Source organism: Podarcis melisellensis (assembly GCF_964234715.1).
Source record: "Podarcis melisellensis genome assembly, chromosome: 1".
In the NCBI taxonomy this organism is placed as follows: Eukaryota; Metazoa; Chordata; class Lepidosauria; order Squamata; family Lacertidae; genus Podarcis; species Podarcis melisellensis.
The window spans coordinates 46,608,829-46,627,715 of record NC_138528.1 but is presented as its reverse complement, the minus strand read 5'-3'; the positions used below and the strand labels follow the sequence as shown (position 1 = coordinate 46,627,715).

The 18,887-nt window shown below is 42.1% G+C and overlaps 1 protein-coding gene and 1 long non-coding RNA gene across 5 annotated transcripts in view; both read left to right on the top strand.

Annotated features, from left to right (window-relative positions):
* LOC309358113 overlaps positions 1-18,887 on the top strand; it is a 124,092-nt gene that overhangs the window by 44,424 nt on the left and 60,781 nt on the right. The gene's annotated exons all lie outside the window — the stretch shown is intronic.
* SUSD6 (sushi domain containing 6) overlaps positions 1-18,887 on the top strand; it is a 61,318-nt gene that overhangs the window by 29,242 nt on the left and 13,189 nt on the right. For 2 of the 4 annotated variants that reach the window (XM_081890611.1, XM_081890614.1), the window contains exons 2-3: positions 1,309-1,504; positions 18,572-18,769. In XM_081890611.1, the coding sequence (XP_081746737.1) occupies positions 1,384-1,504; positions 18,572-18,769 (319 nt within the window). In that variant the 5' untranslated portion in view covers positions 1,309-1,383. Of the gene's footprint in view, positions 1-686; positions 810-1,308; positions 1,505-18,571; positions 18,770-18,887 lie in introns of those variants that run through there. The other 2 variants (XM_081890612.1, XM_081890613.1) reach the window with 2 other exon arrangements.

Below are 18,887 nucleotides of genomic sequence, written 5' to 3'. Positions count from 1 at the left end.
CTGGAATCTTGGAGTTTGGCTTATGTGAGCTGCTGAGATGAATAAATGAGAAGTCAGTGGGAAAAGGAGCCCTTTTGGGAGGGAACTTCAAAAGGTGGAGGCGTGCTATATTTTTTATTACAGTTCTCCCCCCCCCCCCTTTCAGGATATAAATTCTGCCAATATGACTCACAAGTAACTTTTCAGTTACATATTTCACCCCGTGAACTTGGGGTGGGGTTGAGAATCAAGTACTTCAGCTCCAGCCGATAACTTGATTTAATTGGCAAATAGTGTTGATTTGAAGGCCATGAGATCACTGGTACTGAATAGCAAAGGTGCGTGTTCTTCCTCCTCCCACTCTGATGAATAAATAGCATAGGTTTAGTTGTTCCTGTATGCAAGTGCATGTTCATTGAAGGGTTTCATAGAATCAGAGAATTGTAGAGTTGGAAGGGACCGCGAGAGTCATCTTGTCCAACCCCCTGCAGTGCAGATACGGTATTTTGAAATCCAGTTCCAGGAAGTTTTTGTACTGATTTGGGATTGAATGTTTGAGAGTTATAACAGCTGTAAACTGCGTTTGAATACATTATTAACCCCCAGAAGCTACTTGCCAGAGGACAGGTTTTTGTTTATTCATTTGGCTTCCGTTCTGAATATAGAAGGTGACATACACCATTGGCTTGAATCTAATAGTCCACAGGTAGGAATGATGTCACTTCCCTGAATTTAAATAGCTGCACTCTTTTGTAATTCAGAGGTCTGACATTTCTGCTCAGCAGCTTGTTTTTCTCGCTGGCTTCCACTTATACGGCAGTTCCTTTCAGGTAGTGTATATATTCTGACTATTTTTCTCCCTTGGGGGTTTGGTTTCTGTCTCCTTCCAGGTGGCAAATGAAGGATTTTGGTTTATTTATCGTAGCTGTCTAGTCTGACTGTCATTTCTGTGTGAGTGGTTCCTTTTAAAGACCGATGCCTCTGTCTAGTAAAACTGGTTTACCTGAGGTCTCTTGAGTGATATCTTCAGATGAGGCAGTTTGCCAGGTGCCTTGTATCTTTAAAACAAAAACAAGTCACCCTCGTAACATATATCATCTTCCTTAACAACAGTGAAGAAAGGTGTCCCTTTTTTATAGACTCCTGGCATCTTTATATTTCCTGGATTTTTTCAAAAGGCTTCTTGAATTTTGTTTCATACACACACATACATGTGCCCATATGGAAGTCAATTTAGTCAGGAGTGTATTTATTTGGAGATGTCTAATATTCTTTTTCCATTTTAGAAGTTTAGCTCACCTTCTCTCTCTCTCCTCCCCTTTTTTGTAGATAGAATTGACCTCTGCCAAGAAAACATTAAACATTGGAGGGGGAAAATAATCAAAAGCAGTTGGCGTCTAAAAGATGTGCCATGGAATGGTATCAACAACGAGCACCACCACATCGCTGCTTACCTTGATCAGTCATGGGATATTTTTTCCATTGGCTCTCTTCAGTACCCTCACGGTGGAAGGACTGGACTCATGTAAGTAAAGCTCTCCCTGCTTAACTTTTGTTAGGTTTCTAGCTCTCTCTGCAATGGCTCAAAGCAAGTAACAATAAATGCGTTAAAAAATGGCCTCTTGTCACTTAAAAATTCAGAAACAGAACAGAGAACAAAAATGGCTTAAGGCAGCTTCCTTATCCTTTAAGAATCTTGGTAGGAGCTAGGTAGAGGTGCATGCTTGTGAATAAAGTGGAGATTCTAATCTCACCGCATGAAGTATGGAACTGATACACAGAGAACTATTTTGACTGGTTAGTGCAGATACAAGGGTGTAATCTTGTGAGAGTTGCATTAGTTACCCGGTACCTCCTGTTGTCTAAATGACAGGTTACTCTATATTTTAAAGGCATATTGTGGTTTTCTCCATTGTACTTTTTAGTTTAACCATGAGTTAAAACCTAGAGCTGACTTGTGTAGATAGAACCAGTGGACTGCAGCTGTGTGGTGCAGTGGTTAGAGTGTCGGACTAGGACCTGGGGGACCCACTCAGCATAAACAAAGCTCACTGGGTGACTTTAGGCCAGTCACTGCCTCTCAGCCTAACCTACCCCACAGGGTTGTTGTGGGGATTAATTGAGGACAGGGAAGAACCATGTAGACCACCTTGAGTCCTTGGAGAAAAATGGTGGGGAATAAAAATAATAAATAATAATTGTGGAGAGTTAATACTTGCCCTCCCCCTGCCTTGGATAGCACTGTGCACTGAAACCCCTCTTTGGAGGAGCACACTTTATCATTGGTATAATCACACTGAGACACTGAGTATGGAAAATAAGCAAGCAAATTTTATTACAGTGGTGCCTCGCAAGACGAAATTAATTCGTTCCGCAAGTCTTTTCGTCTTGCGAGGTTTTTCGCCTTGCGAAGCACGGTTTCCCATAGGAATGGATTGATAATCAATCAATGCGTTCCTATGGAAACCGCCTTCAGAGCAGGTCCGGGGACAGTCTGTCCCCCGACCTCTTCTGAAGGCCGGCGGGGGGGGGGGGCGAAAGTCTTTGCTTTCCCCCCCGCCTGCCTTCCCGGGACAGCGGAGGACTTCTTCGCTGTCCGGGGCAATCTTAAAATGCTGGCGGGCGGCAGCGCTGCCGCCCGCCGGCATTTTAAAATCGCCCCGGGACAGCGGATGAATTCTCCGCTGTCCCGGGGCGATTTAAAAGCCCCCGGGAAGGCAGGCAGGGGGGACAAAGACTTTTGCCCCCCGCCAGCCTTCAGAAGAGGTCCTTGTCTTTGTCCCCCCTGCCTGCCTTCCCGGGGGCTTTTACAGTAAATCGCCCCAGGACAGCGGAGAATTCATCCGCTGTCCCGGGGCGATTTTAAAATGCTCCCGGACGGCTTTTGAAGGCAGGCGGGGGGGGGAGCAAAGACCTTTGCCCCCCGCCCGCCTTCAGAAGAGGTCCAGCGGGCTCTCCAAGCTGCGGAAAGCAGCCTGCTGCCCCGAGCGAGGGGCGCTCTTAAGCAGAGCGCCCCTTGCGCGGGGCAGACATTCGCAGCTTGGGGAGCCCTGCAGGACTTCCCCTGCAGGGCTCCCCAAGCGGCGAATGTCTGCCCCGCGCAAGGGGCGCTCTGCTTAAGAGCGCCCCGTGCGCGGGGCAGCACGCTGCTCTCCGCAGCCTAGGCGGGAACTCTTCTGAAGGCTGGCGGGGGAGAAGGGCTTTTCTTCCCACCGCCAGCCTTCAGAACAGCCTTCTGAATGTTGGCGGTGGGGAGGAAAACCTTCCTCCAACCGCAAGTCTTCAAGACAGGTCCGGGAACAGAGGGGAAGCACTGCGCGCCTTCCCCTCTGTTCCCGGATCTGTCCTGAAGGCTTGCGGTGGGAGGAGGGCTTTCCTCCCCACCGCCAACATTCAGAAAGCTGTTCTGAAAGTTGGCGGTGGGGAGGAAAAACCCTCCTCCCACCGCAAGCCCCGGGAACAGAGGAGAAGCGCTGCGCGCCTTGTCCTCTGTTCCCGGACCTCCCACCGCAAGCCTTAGGACAGGTCCGGGAACAGAGGAGAAGGCGCGCTGCGCTTCCCCGCTGTCCCCGGAGATTTCCCTATGGGCTTTCGTCTTGCGAAGCAAGCCCATAGGGAAATTCGTCTTGCAAAGCCGCTAAAAAATCGGAAAACCCTTTCGTCTTGCGGGTTTTTCGTTTAGCGAGGCATTTGTCTTGCGGGGCACCACTGTATAGGAAATACATGTTAGACAGGAAATATTCTATTTTTCGCCATGTCTCTGGGGGACAATTTCTTTTATGAATTGCTAACATTCAGTAAAGGTAATCACTGTTGTTGAGGACACTGGCTTGGTCTTTATTTTGAGTTTACACCCCTTTATTGTAGCTCCCATTGAGAAAGGAACCCTGATAGGGCAAGTGCATCCATGCAATATACAGTACTTGTAATAAAAACTTAGCAAAATATTAAGTGGGTTTCTGGAGGGCAGAAGAGAGGTTGGAACAGAGAGACTCACTAGCTGCTGTCCAGGTGTGGCTAATGGGCAATATTAGTCTCTGCCCCTCTCCCCGGTGTGGATAGTCAGGTAGAATATGGCTGAATTTTAACTTTTAGAAGACATCTGAAGGCAGCCCTGTTTAGGGAAGCTTTTAATGTTTAATAGACTATTGTATTTTAATATTTTTGGAGGCCGCCCAGAGTGGCTGGGGAAGCCCAGCCAGATGGGTGTGGTTAAATAAATAAATAAACAAATAATAAGATTATAATAGCTAGAGAATGGGGAAGGCCTGTTTTTAAAATGCATGCATCCTTATTTTTGAATTCTCCATAGCTTCTTTGGCCATAAGCCTACGGGATGCTTGATTGTAATGTCTCATTCCTGAAACTCTCAATTATTTTCTGAAATATCTATTTATTTTCAATATTTGTAAGGGCAACTTATCTGGCTATAGATATGGAATTTAAGATGCTGTTTAGAGCTCTTCAGTGTAGTTTTCCAAGTATGTCTGAGAAAGTTGCCTGAAGCAGCTGTAGCTTGCCATGGTTCAGAGGTTTGTGCCTTGTGTTAGAAATGGGCTGCTTGTCTCCTACAGTACATCACATTCTTTCCTTTCTTTGGGGTTTGAAATGGGTAAAGAGATTGTATCATACAAGCAGGTGGCTGGACCGCAGCATTTAAAAGTATTTTTGGGGAAGAAAGGTTTTAGTTTAGGAGTATTCCTTGACACACTAGAGCAGGCATAGGCAAACTTGGCCCTTCAGATGTTTTGGGACTACAACTCCCACCATCCCTGACCACTGGTCCTCTTAGCTAGGGATGATGGGAGTTGTAGTCCCAAAACATCTGGAGGGCCGAGTTTGCCTACGCCTGCACTAGAGCCTTCTCTTTAAGGATGTGACTGTTTCCAGATACAGCTATTTTGTGTTAGTTGCAAGTTAATTGATAGCTTCAGGGAGATGTGGAAGACAGTAGACATGCAACAAAGTTCACCTGCAGCAGAGTTAGGTTGTGTACTGTAACCTAAAGTCCGCTAAGGATTTGATATATTGATAAGCACCCAGCTCTGCTTTCAGTAGGCATACCTACCTATTTTTGAGCAGTTTAGTCCTCTCCTTGCTTTCTGGGATTCCTTGCTATTTAGACATTTATACAAAAGAATGCAAAAGTCATAACACAAGTGCACTTGGTACGGGAAAAGGTAAAGTTTGTTAATTGCCTTCATTCCTAAAATTTGATACTGATGCAAAGTGATGTGGAAACGCTAAAAGTTTGACAGCAGATGTCCCCCAGATGAAGCTGACACATAGCAATTTAAATTATTCCTACCCCACACTGAGTATGCTCCTCTGTGAGGGCTAAAGTCTCATAAAGCAGGCATGAATATTGTAAAAGGAGAATTTCCTCTAATTTTACCATCCATGGTAAAGCAGATGTAGCTCCTGAAGAGAGGGGGGAACTGTATAATATGTGAGGAAATAGAAATATATGTGCAGTGGTACCCTGGGTTAAGTACTTAATTCATTCCGGAGGTCCGTACTTAACCTGAAACTGTTCTTAACCTGAAGCACCACTTTAGCTAATGGGGCCTCCTGCTGCTGCCGCGCTGCCAGAGCACGATTTCTGTTCTCATCCTGAAGCAAAGTTCTTAACCTGAAGCACTATTTCTGGGTTAGCGGAATCTGCAACCTGAAGTGTATGTAACCTGAAGCGTATGTAACCCAAGGTACCACTGTACTGGTTAGTTGCCTATAGCACCAAATTCATTCTGTGATAGCCAAGTAAAGGTGTACAGTGATACTGACAGATTTTTATAAGAAATGAAGTAAATATAATGGAAAAGAATCTGAAGCATATGGCATATATATCTTGAATGACAATATTAACTGTAATTGTATATAATGGTCCTAAATTATGTGCATCTAGGTTCAAAGCTTAGGATTTTAGATACTGCCAAAAGATCCCCATGGCCCATTTCTTGGCAGCAGTATCCAGCAAAAAATAAAGGTGACATGAGAAATTTTAATTAAATCTGCTTCTGGCTAACTCTACCACTTACTAGAATTTCAGAACTTATCAAGACCACTGTCGTGATAAGTGAAACTGATTTGTTTGAATATGATTTGGAAGATGACTAATAGTTCTTTCTTTCTTAGTAGAACTTTTTAAGTGACTATGTGTCCTTTAAATGGGTAAGAGACAGGTAGAGGGTCCTTGTTCAGGAGAGCCAGACAAAGGAAGTGTAACTGAGCACTTCATGTGAGCACTTCTAACATTGCACATTTTAGGGATGGTCACCACACCAAACCACTTTATAAATCACAACGTTTGACAAGAGGTAGGTAAGATTTTCTGTATGCAAAAGGTCCTGGGTTCACTCTTTAGTAATCTCCAGTTTAAAAGGATCAGGTAGTAGTTTGTGTGAAAGCCCTCTGCCAGGGCCTAGGATAGCTGCTGCCAGGCAAACTAGACAATACTTTATGCGCAAGCAGCCTGACCTGGCATAAGGCAGCTTACTAATAATTTTAGGCCCTCGCTCTGACCCAGAAGATCTTTGCATGCATGAGTTCTGGTGCAGTTTCCAGCTCAGTTGTAAGGATTTCACTATCCACTGCTGTCGGTTACAGATCTTTGGTGCAGGCATGGAGGTGCCCCTGATGTAGCACTAGATGAGGGTGGTCGTTGTGCTCTAGCAGCTTTGGGTGCTCATGGTGTGGAAGGGGCCCTGCATTGAGCTGACATCCATTCAGCAGAGAGCACACTGGTTTAAACTGCTGATACTATCAAACCTTATTCCTGCTGAACTGTAGCAAGCAAATCACTGACTTTGTGCTTGTAATAGTATATTCATTCAGAATGCTGATCTGTTCTCGTAACAGCAAGCGTTGACATGTTCCACTGTCTGCTGTTTAATTAATACAGGGTTGTTCAGAGAAAGGGCTGTGGGGGAAAGCTTTGGTAAGAACTTGAGGTATTTCTTCTCCACTCTTACCTCCCAAGTTTCTTGTTGGAAGACACTTGTGTATGACCACTTTATTTTCCATTGCTCTAGTGGGGTATTTCATTCGAAAGCACATCAAAGTGCAAGTAGATAAATAGGTACTGCTCCAGCAGGAAGGTAAATGGCGTTTCTGTTCCTCTGCTCTGGTTTGCTAGAAGCGGCTTAGTCATGCTGGCCACATGACCTGGAAGCTGTACGCCGGCTCCCTTGGCCAATAAAGCGAGATGAACGCCGCAACCCCAGAGTCATCCATGACTGTACCTAATGGTCAGGGGGTCAGGGGTCCCTTTGCCTTTCCCTAGGACTTCTTGTTGACCTTTTTTGGGAGGGAGACCCAAACTTCAATTTTCACCACCCACCTCTGCCACCGCAATCGCCCTACCACCTCCCGCCTCTGCAGCGCAACAAAGAGATGCCGCAACTCAGTTGCCATGAGTTCTGGCTGGGGGGAAAAACTTTTCCTTGAAGGCTTGCCCATGCATTCATGCTACAATGTATAGTAATTTTAAAACATGGGCAATGTTTGAGTTACTCAAAATGCAAGCCACTGGATTTGCTTCTGTTTCTGCGTTAAAAAATGGATGTACATTTACATGCAAAAGGATTTCTAAACACTTAAATGGTTCAAAAAATCCCATGTCCTACAGATGAAACAGAATTGGAATGCAATCCTTCAGATTTTGTGTATCTCCAAAACTTAGGATATAGTCCTCTGCTCAGAAAAAGTACCAAAATAAAATTTAAACATATGTTTTAAAAAGAAATGCATTTAGAAATGCACATATTTTGATAAAATAAATACTTAAAAATGAATTTTCATTCAGATATTTTAAACAGATTAATGCCAGAAACAGGATGGGACAGAATTATTTAATTTGCCAGATTTCTGTACTGCTCAATCAAAAATAATTAAAAAAATAAACTCCAAGTGGTTTGCATAAAAATGGAACTATCTTACGAACACATATGAAATTGATACAGACTGGAAATGGACTGATCTGTCCATCCCTACAGAGCAGCTTATTTGATCCCAATATGTGAATATGACATTGCATTTGCATTTCTGTCTGTTAGTTCATCCAGCTGAGGATTTGTGGATGCTTCCTTGGTTTGGAATTGCAGATGGCTGAATGTTCTGCTTGGTAAATTCATCTCTTACATTTTGGGAAAGAAAAAGCACAGTGTCTCAGCTGTCTTCTGGGAGACTGCATTGGACATTTATGATGCTTTGTGTTTGAAGTCAATATTTTGTCAAGTTGTGACTTTCTTTTATTGACTTGAGCAAATAAAATTCATTCTTGCATATGGATCGTTGGAAGAAACAGCACTTTCCCAGATATGTCTGTGTAATATAAATAATGAATACTTATAGATAGAGGAAATTTGGCTAATTTGGTTTTTCTGCACATTTTAGACAATTGATTTTTTATAAAATGGGATGACTTTTGTAGTGTCTTGAATTACCCACACAAAACATGCATTTTATAAAGATGTTCAGAACCAGCAAAGCTTGAAATACCCCCAAAACTCCCAACCCTATCTCATAAACTTTAGCTATAAAAAATATAATATCGGCCAGAGCTATGAAAGGTGCCTACGCATTGACAATGAGAATGTACACACTTGTACAGGACTGCAGACATACACTGTAATCAGTAGATAGGAGTTCTGAGGAACATTTAAACAAAGGGAAACTAGCTTACTGATTGCAGGAGGAAAGCTTGTTGCCATCCATCTGTCTCAGGAGACAATGGAGAAGTGCACCTTTAGGGATGAAATCAAACCGTTGGGAGAGTTACAGGGCCTGCCTGCCGATATGGGAGAGGCATGTTTTGTTGTAGCTGGGGCAGATGAAGGCATCTGGTCGTGCTGCTTCAGATGCACCATGGCATTTCTTCTCTCTGCACTCATCCCAGTGGTCATTACTCCTCTACTCACTGCTGTAGATACACAACCTGTCTCCAGGCACTATGGTTTTCTGCAAGGGATTCCCACACAGCAGGGTTGATGTTCTCAGTCTTCATGTCTTGCTTGCAGACAAGTACACACAGTTTTCAGTTGAGCTGAAGGTGTCTGAGCATGAGCCATCACACTGGGTGGTGCTGAGCATGTTCTCGTGGAATTGCATAGTAATCTTGTGGAGCTTAGGTGGGCATCCTGTCTTGTTGATCACTGTGTAGTCCTTTTTGGCAAAATACTAATACTATTACTAATACTAATGTTAATATTACTACTACTACTACTACTACTAATAATAATAAATGACTTACCTCCAGGCAAAAGTGAATGGATTTTAGGCGTGGGCACAGCAAAGAAGAGACAAAACTTGGAGCAGCTCAAGAGCAATGTTGACATCATTAGTGTGGGATGGCATGGCATAGAATGGTGTATTGTCATTCCTTCCAGGAGCTGAGAACAGTATTAGCTTTACAACAGCCCTGAGGAATGATGTGTGTGGGCTAGGCTGAGCAATTGGCATGCTCAAGGCAAGGGTGATCTTTCCAGGCGAGTGGGAATTCAAACTTGAAATTCCCACATCCATACATTCCTGCCAGTTGTCTGGTAAACACTTACCTGGCTGTTAAACACTTCACATAGCTAGTCTCTCCGTGGTTCATAACCATGCTTCCCTTGGAATACTGTAATGTATCAGAGGTAAATGAATTGCTGGAAATTCTTTGTATATTGGGGAATTAATGGCCACACTCACTGGCATGGGTCCATTGTGTGCCTGCAGATCCGTATTTCCTTCTTGAAATATTACTGTACTCACCAGTGGGCCTAGTATGATGAAGCTTGTCTGTCATTTAAGGTTAGAATTGTCCCATTCTGGCATACACGTTATATATGAAGCTGAACAAGATGGTAATTCTTAACACACTTTCACACAAATGCACTATTGAAATAATCCCAACAGGTTGGTTACCATGTACTGCTAGCAGTTTCTACTTAACACTTTACTTGAATTTTTTTTATTCCCTCTTTACCTTTCCCCCCCCCTCCCTTGCTGTGGCAGTTTGTGAGCAAGTATTCCTATAATGTTGACTTGTGATAAAATGGTTTCTTTATATGAATCTTCAGCTTACTGCTTCTGCTTTTGGCAAGATGTCTTAAAAACAATCATCTCTAAATCTAGCCAGGGAACAAGCAGTGGAATGGAAACAACTTTTGAACACTGGAATATTCATTCACTGGATACAGTAGCTTGATCAGCAGTGTACTCTGCCAGTTAATGTGTTTTTTCACCTGTTTAAATGTTAGCCTAGTTTCCACTTGACTGAAGGCTCAGCTTGAAGCTCTGTGTGTGGTCTGCTTAGAGACTCGTTGAAATCCCTACAAATTGGAGGTGGGAAAACAGCAACATATGAAGAGTTCTTGCTTCATGTCAATGTAAATATTATCTTCCGGTAGTCCTGGGTTGGTTGGTGACAGTTCTGCCTATTGCAGGTTTTTGGGTGGTCAGCTAAAATTCTAACTTGCCTTGTATGTAAATAATTCCGTCCATTCGAAAATGTGGTTCCTGTTTATGTTTGGTCAGGGAAAAGGTTACAACCTGAAGCATGTCTTCTCTGAAATTTCTGTAATGTAAGAATTCGTGGCTTTGGGATATGTAAAAAATAATAATCGTATTCTTCTGTCCTACATTTTGAAGGAAGGAAAATGGCAATGAGTACTTTCATAATGTTGCACACGCAACTGCATCCTAAGCTCCATCTTGATTTGAGAGATTTTGAAGAACAATTTGTGATGTAGTGGTTTGAGCGAAATTCTCATTTCAAATGTTGCCTCCACTGAATGTAAGGTAGCCTTAGGCAAGTTGTAAGCATGGCTGAGAATGAAGCTTCACACTGCAGACGGTTGGCACACTTATTCCTCATTTCACTGTTCCCCATTACTTGTTACCAAAACTTTATTTATCTGGACCACAGCTGTCAAATATTCCACAGAGGAGGGGAATAGCTGTTGAGAGTGGGAGGTTAGGTAGCTTACAATGGACCCTGATTAAACCATCTGTAAAAGGGCACAGCCAGAACGGCTTGTCACCCAGGCTCTGCCACTTGTCTTCTGGTGCTGTGCTTGTAATAATATTAGCATTTCAAAAGGGGAATTACCATAAACCCCAGGTTCTAAGAGGTAGATGGTTTGTCTCCTAATTGAAAAGCTGCTATTGTACTCCTGATTGACATGCATAGCAGATAATAAAAGTGAGACTTGGAGAGGCTTTAAAAGTGAAGGTTGTAGCAAACCTTAACATTTCAAGCGTCTACAAATGGCACTACTTCTATCCTTTTTAACCGGTCCGAGGGATTTTAAAAGTAGTTCATGTAACTGCAGGAATGATCTGCTATAGAGGATCATTGGAGAGACTGAGAAAAACTAATCATGATCACAGTGTTCTAAAGAATATTAAGTGTGCTCTTCCTTTGCCTTTATTTTTTACTATTTGGATTATATTTATAATACACTGAAATAATGGATGTTTTCTATATATTAAAAGAAATTCTAAAAACTTCACAACGAAGCCTTTTGCTTTCATGACAATACTTGGTACTGTCAAGAGCACCATTAAATAGAAGAAGAGTTTCCAATAACTATTTTAAAGGAGATTCAGGTAGAGCATAAGGTCACAACTTTCGAGGAGTTGGAGATGGCGTTTATAAGTGGTCCATGTTTCACAAGCGTACAGTAAGGTTGTACTACAATACACCATGCTCAACTCATGATCAACCCTATGTCCCCACTGTGGAAGGACGTGTGGATCCAGAATGGGCCTCCACAGTCACATACGAACTCACTGTTAAGACCGTGTTCATGGAAGACACTTGGCTACGAGTGATCACCAAAGAAGAAGGTGGTCACAACTATTAAAATATACCTGTTCTTAAGAATTGGGCTTTCATTAAGAGTAACAAACTCTTCTCCCTTAAATTGGCTTGCATTTATCTTGCTTTCAGACAAATTCCAGATGTACATGGATGTTATGATTTATTTGCATATTCCATGTTATCTAAACACTCAAATTGATGGATTTTAAGGAAACTATAATAAACTCGCTTATAAAAATTATAAAATGATCCAGTAATAAAATGTTTCCAAATAATAAACACAAAATAAGCCAAATGTTAAATGTAGTTTAATACAATAAAATACTCCTAGCATTAATTTTTTAATTACTCCCTTCAAGGGTTCCTAATCTGTAAAAAGGGGCTCGGGCCACGCATTGCATAGTGTTGGGATACCACCAAGAAGTCCCTTCTGCGTATTTAAGGAAGCCACAGCTACCTCATTTCAAAAGAGCAATTTTAAATAATAAATTCTCTATTTTAGTAGTCTGGATTCATATGGAGAAATGGGAATTTCCTGTGCTCACAGGTTTTATGAGGAGAAGAAGGAACCCCAGTCTCTAGCTATGTTTAGTTTGGACTGACTTAAACCACAGCAGACCATAGCATTATTTCCAACACTTATAAAGAAACCTCCCCAGAGTCATACCAGTGAATCTGAGTCACTCTGTTGTGCTCTGGTTTTTTTAAAATGGGTTGGTTTAATTGTGTATATCCTGTGCTCTGACACATGAGGGGTCAGAAAAGTAGGTTCTGAGAGGTGTGCAATTTGTAAGACCTTTGCTAATGTACATGTGTTGTACACATGCATGGACAAAGAATGGTAGAGCTTCTATTTCCTGTGATCTCCATGATTCATGTAGGTTTGACTAAACTTTCATGTGGCGTTGATTTTTAGGAGCCTCAAATAACTAGCACAGAGAACCACACATAGTCAAATGTACTTTTATTTTAAAGCAATTTTATATAGCTCTTGTGGATGTAGAGGGAGGATGAAATATGAACTGCATCTGTTTAATAAACCAAAGAGATTCAAACATGGTCAAATGAACTCTGAAAACCTAATGCTCAAGATTTTTTTCCATTGGAGAAGATGGATTTCCATGGATGTTTATGGCTAGTCAGAGCAAACCAGGATCAATCAAACCGTGGCTTCGGATCTTGGCTTTTGTTCTCAAATGGTGGTTTTAAACAATTTACAGTTCAGTGTGTGCAAGGTGATCTACCAGGTTGTGTATACTGTTATATTGCAAGATGCAGCAATTTTGGCATGTTTCATCATGTAATGGAATAGGTTAAGCTCTGGAGTTCATAGGACTCGTCTTGGGACATGAACCTTGAAAGCCTCTGTGTTTCTATTGTGCCAACGGTCTATGGGATCCCTTAATGAATAAATATGATCTAAAATTGCTCCTGTGGAATTGAGAATCTGAGGTATGATTTAAGTTAGAAAAGCATCCAGTTCTTATGCCTGCGAAGAGCAGCATAAAATAAAGTGTGAAGAAGTTCACTGAATCTTAAATAAGAATGCTCTGAGTCAGATTTCTATTGATTGGGGAAACTATGATTTAATTTGATGGATCTGAGAGTTCAACAGTGCAATCCATTCAAAGCTCTGTCAAGACTAAAACTTCAGTATAACCATTACTCATAAATGCCAGAAGTTACACAGAGGTTGTATAAACCTTCCATTTCTACAGTGTCTCAGCATCGATCCGGTTTCTTAAAGTTATTTCTTGTGTCATCTGGAGAAATGGAACACAATATGCTTTGTCTTTTCGTTCAGTGGCTTAGCTCACTTTGGGGACGGGTTTCAGGGGGAAATCACAGATTTTGAGGAAGATATTCTGATGTTAGTGTTGCATAAATTGGTAATATACAGTGGTACCCCGGGTTAAGAACTTAATTCATTCTGGAGGTCCATTCTTAACCTGAAACTGTTCTTAACCTGAAGCACCACTTTAGCTAATGGGGCTGCTGTGCCACCACCGCACAATTTCTGTTCTCATCCTGAAGCAAAGTCCTTAACCTGAGGTACTATTTCTGGGTTAGCGGAGTCTGTAACCTGAAGCATCTATAACCTGAAGCGTCTGTAAACTGAGGTACCACTGTACCTTAAAATGATTTCAAAGTGGAAGGCGGACGGGGGGTTCTGTGCAGTCTGTTATTGGGAATGTACCTGCATCCAGCCATAGAGCGTTTGGGAAATTTTTGAAACCCTCACCCCCAGGTTCAGTTGGCTTTGAACACATGGGGCAAGAAGGTTGAAACAGTGCTATTTTGTTCAGTTTATTTCTGACTGGCATCTAGCAGAACCAGAAATGAAAGTGGCCTCTCTTTAAGAACTCTCTGAGGGGTTTCCCCCCTGAGAACTTTCTTCTTTGCACTTTCACTCTATTTTGGTGAGTAGAGCACTTTCCGAGAATTGTTACAGTGTACTGTTGCAGCAAAACCCCTGAATATGACTGTCATAATCTTGGCCTCATTTGTCTTCGTGAATGTTGTTGAGACCTGCAAACGTTGCCCAAGGCTTACAGAGAAAGCCAGGGAACCTTAGGTACAACAATTCCCATCTATTAATGTGGAAATGTGCTTTGAAAGCTATTTGACATAATATTTCAGGGTGTGCACCCTTTATTCGCCTCTCTGTCTGAGGGATCCCATGTCTATTGGGGCGCCACCTGTGACTCATCACTTCATTCTGTTCTTTCAGCTGTCTCCATGGAGAAATTCCATATCTCCTCCAGCTTCTCCACTGAGCTTATTCTCCTTCTGCTACCTCTTCGATTTATTAGATCACAACTTCATTGTAATCATCAGCATTTAAATCTCTCACTTCTGAGTCTTCGGTTTCAGAGGTTGTGATATTCACTCCAGCTTGCTTCATGGCCCCTTCTAGTCATTGTTTGCCTCATTAAAGGTAAAGTAAAGGGACCCCTGACCATTAGGTCCAGTCACGACCGACTCTGGGGTTGCAGCGCTCATCTCGCTTTATTGGCCAAGGGAGCCGGCATACAGCTTCCGGGTCATGTGGCCAGCATGACTAATCCGCTTCTGGCGAACCAGAGCAGCACATGGAAACACCGTTTACCTTCCTGCCAGAGCGGTACCTATTTATCTATTTGCACTTTGACGTGCTTTCAAACTGCTAGGTTGGCAGGAGCAGGGACCGAGCAACGGGAGCTCACCCCGTCGTGGGGATTCGAACCGCCCACCTTCTGATCGGCAAGTCCTAGGCTCTGTGGTTTAACCCACAGCACCACCCACGTCCCTTTGCCTTATTAAGAGAACCATTAAAACATTTGGCTACCTATCGCTTCTGGTTAGAGTTCTATTTTAGTGATGCTTATCTCGCCTTGTGCGTGATTGAAATTGAAGCCTTCATACTATCTGCTAGTGACTTTTCAGTTTGTGTTTGATTTGGAACACTGAAGCTTTTAGGTGTCCTAGTAGTGGACACAAATGTATTAATTGTGACAAGTACTTGGAGAGCCAGCAGACACTTAGTATACAGACTGCATACAATGTTGGTTTTGTTGTTGTTTTTGTTCTGTTGAAGGAAAGCAGATTAATGATAAATGGCCTTTGTTTGCTTGCTTCTGGAATGCTGTAATGAATTATGCTAACCCTGGGAATGGATTGTCTTTTTCTATGCAATTTTCCCCTGTTACATTTGTTGCTGTTTTTGTTAGAAATATATTACAAATTAGAATATAGATTTGACATGTTTTGTGTCACAAAAATAAAGTACACCTTTTCCCCAGTGAAATGTCTGAAAAACTATGGGATATGTGTGTTTTTGAAGGTCTGTCAACATAAGCAAACACACTCTAAATCCGGTTCATAAGTAATACTTTTGCTGATGTGTAATATTTTTAAAGCCCAATTTTATATTAATACAGAAACCAAATTAAAGCAGCTTATGGGATACAAATAGTTACTACGTTCCATAATCATCAGCTAAGATTTGATACACCATTATTTGACTCTTTAAATTTCTCAAAGCGTTCTTAGGAACGTGGCCTACTGATGAGATGGTTTTAACTGCAAAGTTAGAGCATGCTACAAGACATAGGGCAGGATTAACCAAATGAGTCCCATCAGCGTGATCCCTCAAAATTGGCTTGGGAGGTGTCTAGAGAACCCCCAGAATAGTGTGCAAAGGGGGGATCATTCCATCTGGGAAGCGGAAATGCTTTTGCGGATGGAGCGTTTGTCATGGCACGGCATTAAAGTCCACCCAATATTTTTAATAGAAAGCTGTACTCTGGCAGGTTTCCTCCCTGGTTTGCTAATCATGGTAGAGGGTTAATGAGGATGCAGTATTTCTAGTGTTGCCGCATGTTAATTAAGAATTCAACTCTGCTGCTTGTGAATCACCAGCTGGTGACTGCATTGGTATAAGACTGTAATTAGTCTTTATTTCTCTTTTGGGGATCTTTTATTAAAAAGCTTTGGGGAAGTCTGAAATGACTGGGCATATTTTACACTGTATAAGTGTTTGTGTCTAATTACATAAATGCACAGCTATGATTACACAGACAAATCCCTTCTCTTGAGCGTGCTCTCATCAACATTAGCTTACAAAAGTAGACTCTTCTTCAAAATACAGGCTTGACAGGGAAACAGTAATTTCCCAATAATGATTTGATATGAAGAAACCAGGAGCAACAAACGTTGAAGTTTTTTTCTGCTGTGAATTCAGTAAAGTTCATAGTGAAATAAAAGGTTGGGTGGGAGTAAGAAGTACACTAAAATGTTCATTTTAAAAATCTTGTACTGTGTTCCTATTGCATTATACATCACATCTTACGTGGTATAGAGACAGGTTTTTGAACAGCCATCAACATAGTCTGAGCTTGATGTCAGCTGCAACCCCCAACTATTGTGGCAGATTTTGAGAGAAGCTCCTTCTGGAACTTGCCCTTCTCTTGACATAACCATCTGCTCTCATGCTGAAGATGCCTGATCTTCAACACTACAAAGACAAAAAATGAAGATGTCTAGTCAGTGAAAGTCCATGTTGTTCAAGGTTTGGGCTGTTGAACTTGCATTCCTGTGCTGAACTTCAGCTTCAGCTAACGTTTTACATATTGTGGGAAATGAAACGAGAGCTCACTAATTTATAACAGATGGTTTTGAACACGGAGTGGCACAATCTATTTTCTACACTCCAGTACCAAGTTACCTTGATGAGCACATTTACAAGGGAAATAATGAGAAAAGCCTAGACAGAAGACTAGTGCATGTATCTTTTATTTATTTGAGGCTGTTGTTTCTGCCCTTCTGGAAGTGTGAAAGATCTGACACTCATAAATTAATCTATTCATGAATAATTATTGCATGTTTTTATAGACCTAGTCCCGCCCCCTGCTGCCGAAAGTAATCAGTAGTGCAATTGTACCATTGTGTGAATGGATTATCCACAGTCAGAGTCATCAGTGCTTCTGAACACCACTTGCTGGAAGCCACAGGAAGCCACAGTGCTCTTGGTTGGCTCCTGCTTGCAGGTTTCCCACAGGTATCTAGTTGACCACTGAGAACAGGAAGCTGGACTAGAGAGGCCATTGGCCTGATCCAGCAGGCTTTTTTGTTCTTATTCCAGCGCTTTTCTAAGTTAAATTGTTTTTCCAAGTCGTTAAACTGAAAAGTTGTAATTGGAACAAATGATTTGATTTATTATATCCCTATGCCGCTTTTCATTCAAATGAATCCCAAAACCGTTTGCAAACAATAAATAAAAATAACATGATGGAACATAATAGAACATCACAAATAGTACATAATTTGTTGTTGCTGGCATCTGTCTGTCTCTGGAGACAATGGAGGAGTGCACTTTTGGGGCTGAAGTCAAAAGACCATAATGGAACATCACAAATGCAGCATACATAATATAGGATAATTAACAAATCATCAGTGAAACAGCTGCAATTTATAAAACACTGTTAACAAAACAACTAAAAAATAAGCTAAAAATCACCATTAAAGCAAAAGGCATATGATTAGCAAAACAATACAACATTTATCATACATAAAACAAAATAAACAACATCAGTTCATATATACTCTCTCCACACCTTCATGACTCATATTCTTTCACTCTATACAGCTCATTAAAATACACAGTCTTATAATGCCCATGGCAGGAACTCACTTGGGCTGAAGGTGGGGCAGCACAGGTGAGACCAACCACCCTCTGGTGGCAAACAGGTCTCTCTCCCTCTCCCCTCCCCTTCTCCTCACAGTTCTTCTTCTGGAAACAGTTCCCTTATGAGGGCTCCTACGGCTGGGGGGGGGGGCGGGTGAGGCAAGGCAGGTGGAAAAAGCCATTACCTGCTGGCCAACACAGAGTCTTTCTCCCCTTACATTGGAATTAAAATAGGTTGAGATTATGGCTGTGATGATCAGAAGCAACTGAAGGACCTTTAGGGATGCCGCCTGGCTTTTCAGCTGCCAACCTAGAAGCAACAGAATATGGTGCCTGTGGCAGTGGCAGAGTGCTAGTTGGGGAGTTGAGGTGCTCAGTCAGCATCCATTGCATATGTTCCTCTCACCTGCCATGAGCAAAAAATGGATCCTGATTACTATGCAGCATTTTTCATTAACGGTTGAAATTCAGAAAATCTGTGCTATATGTCTCCATAGCACTTATAAGAATTAAGCTGGTAGAGGACATCCAGTTTATTTCCTGTTGTTTCCTGCTTCTTTTCTTGCTCTCTCCCCTTGTTCAGTTTGTTATCATAACTGCTCTTTCCCCTCCCTTTTCAGTCTGCCCACAGCCACCCGAGCCTGAGAATGGAGGCTACATATGCCACCCGTCCCCCTGCAAAGAGCCATTGACATCTGACAGTGTCATAGAGTATTTATGTGAGGAAGGCTATCTGCTGAAGGGAGACTACAAATATTTGACTTGCAAGAATGGAAAGTGGAACCCAGACATGGAAGTTACCTGTAGGCTCAGCCAAGGTCAGTAATGCTTCACTGTGAATATATTCACTCTCATTTTGTTGAATGCCTTTCAAGTACTAGCACATAAATCAGCGCCTGTCTAGACCTCAGAAAATGCATTGGGTTAACCTTATTA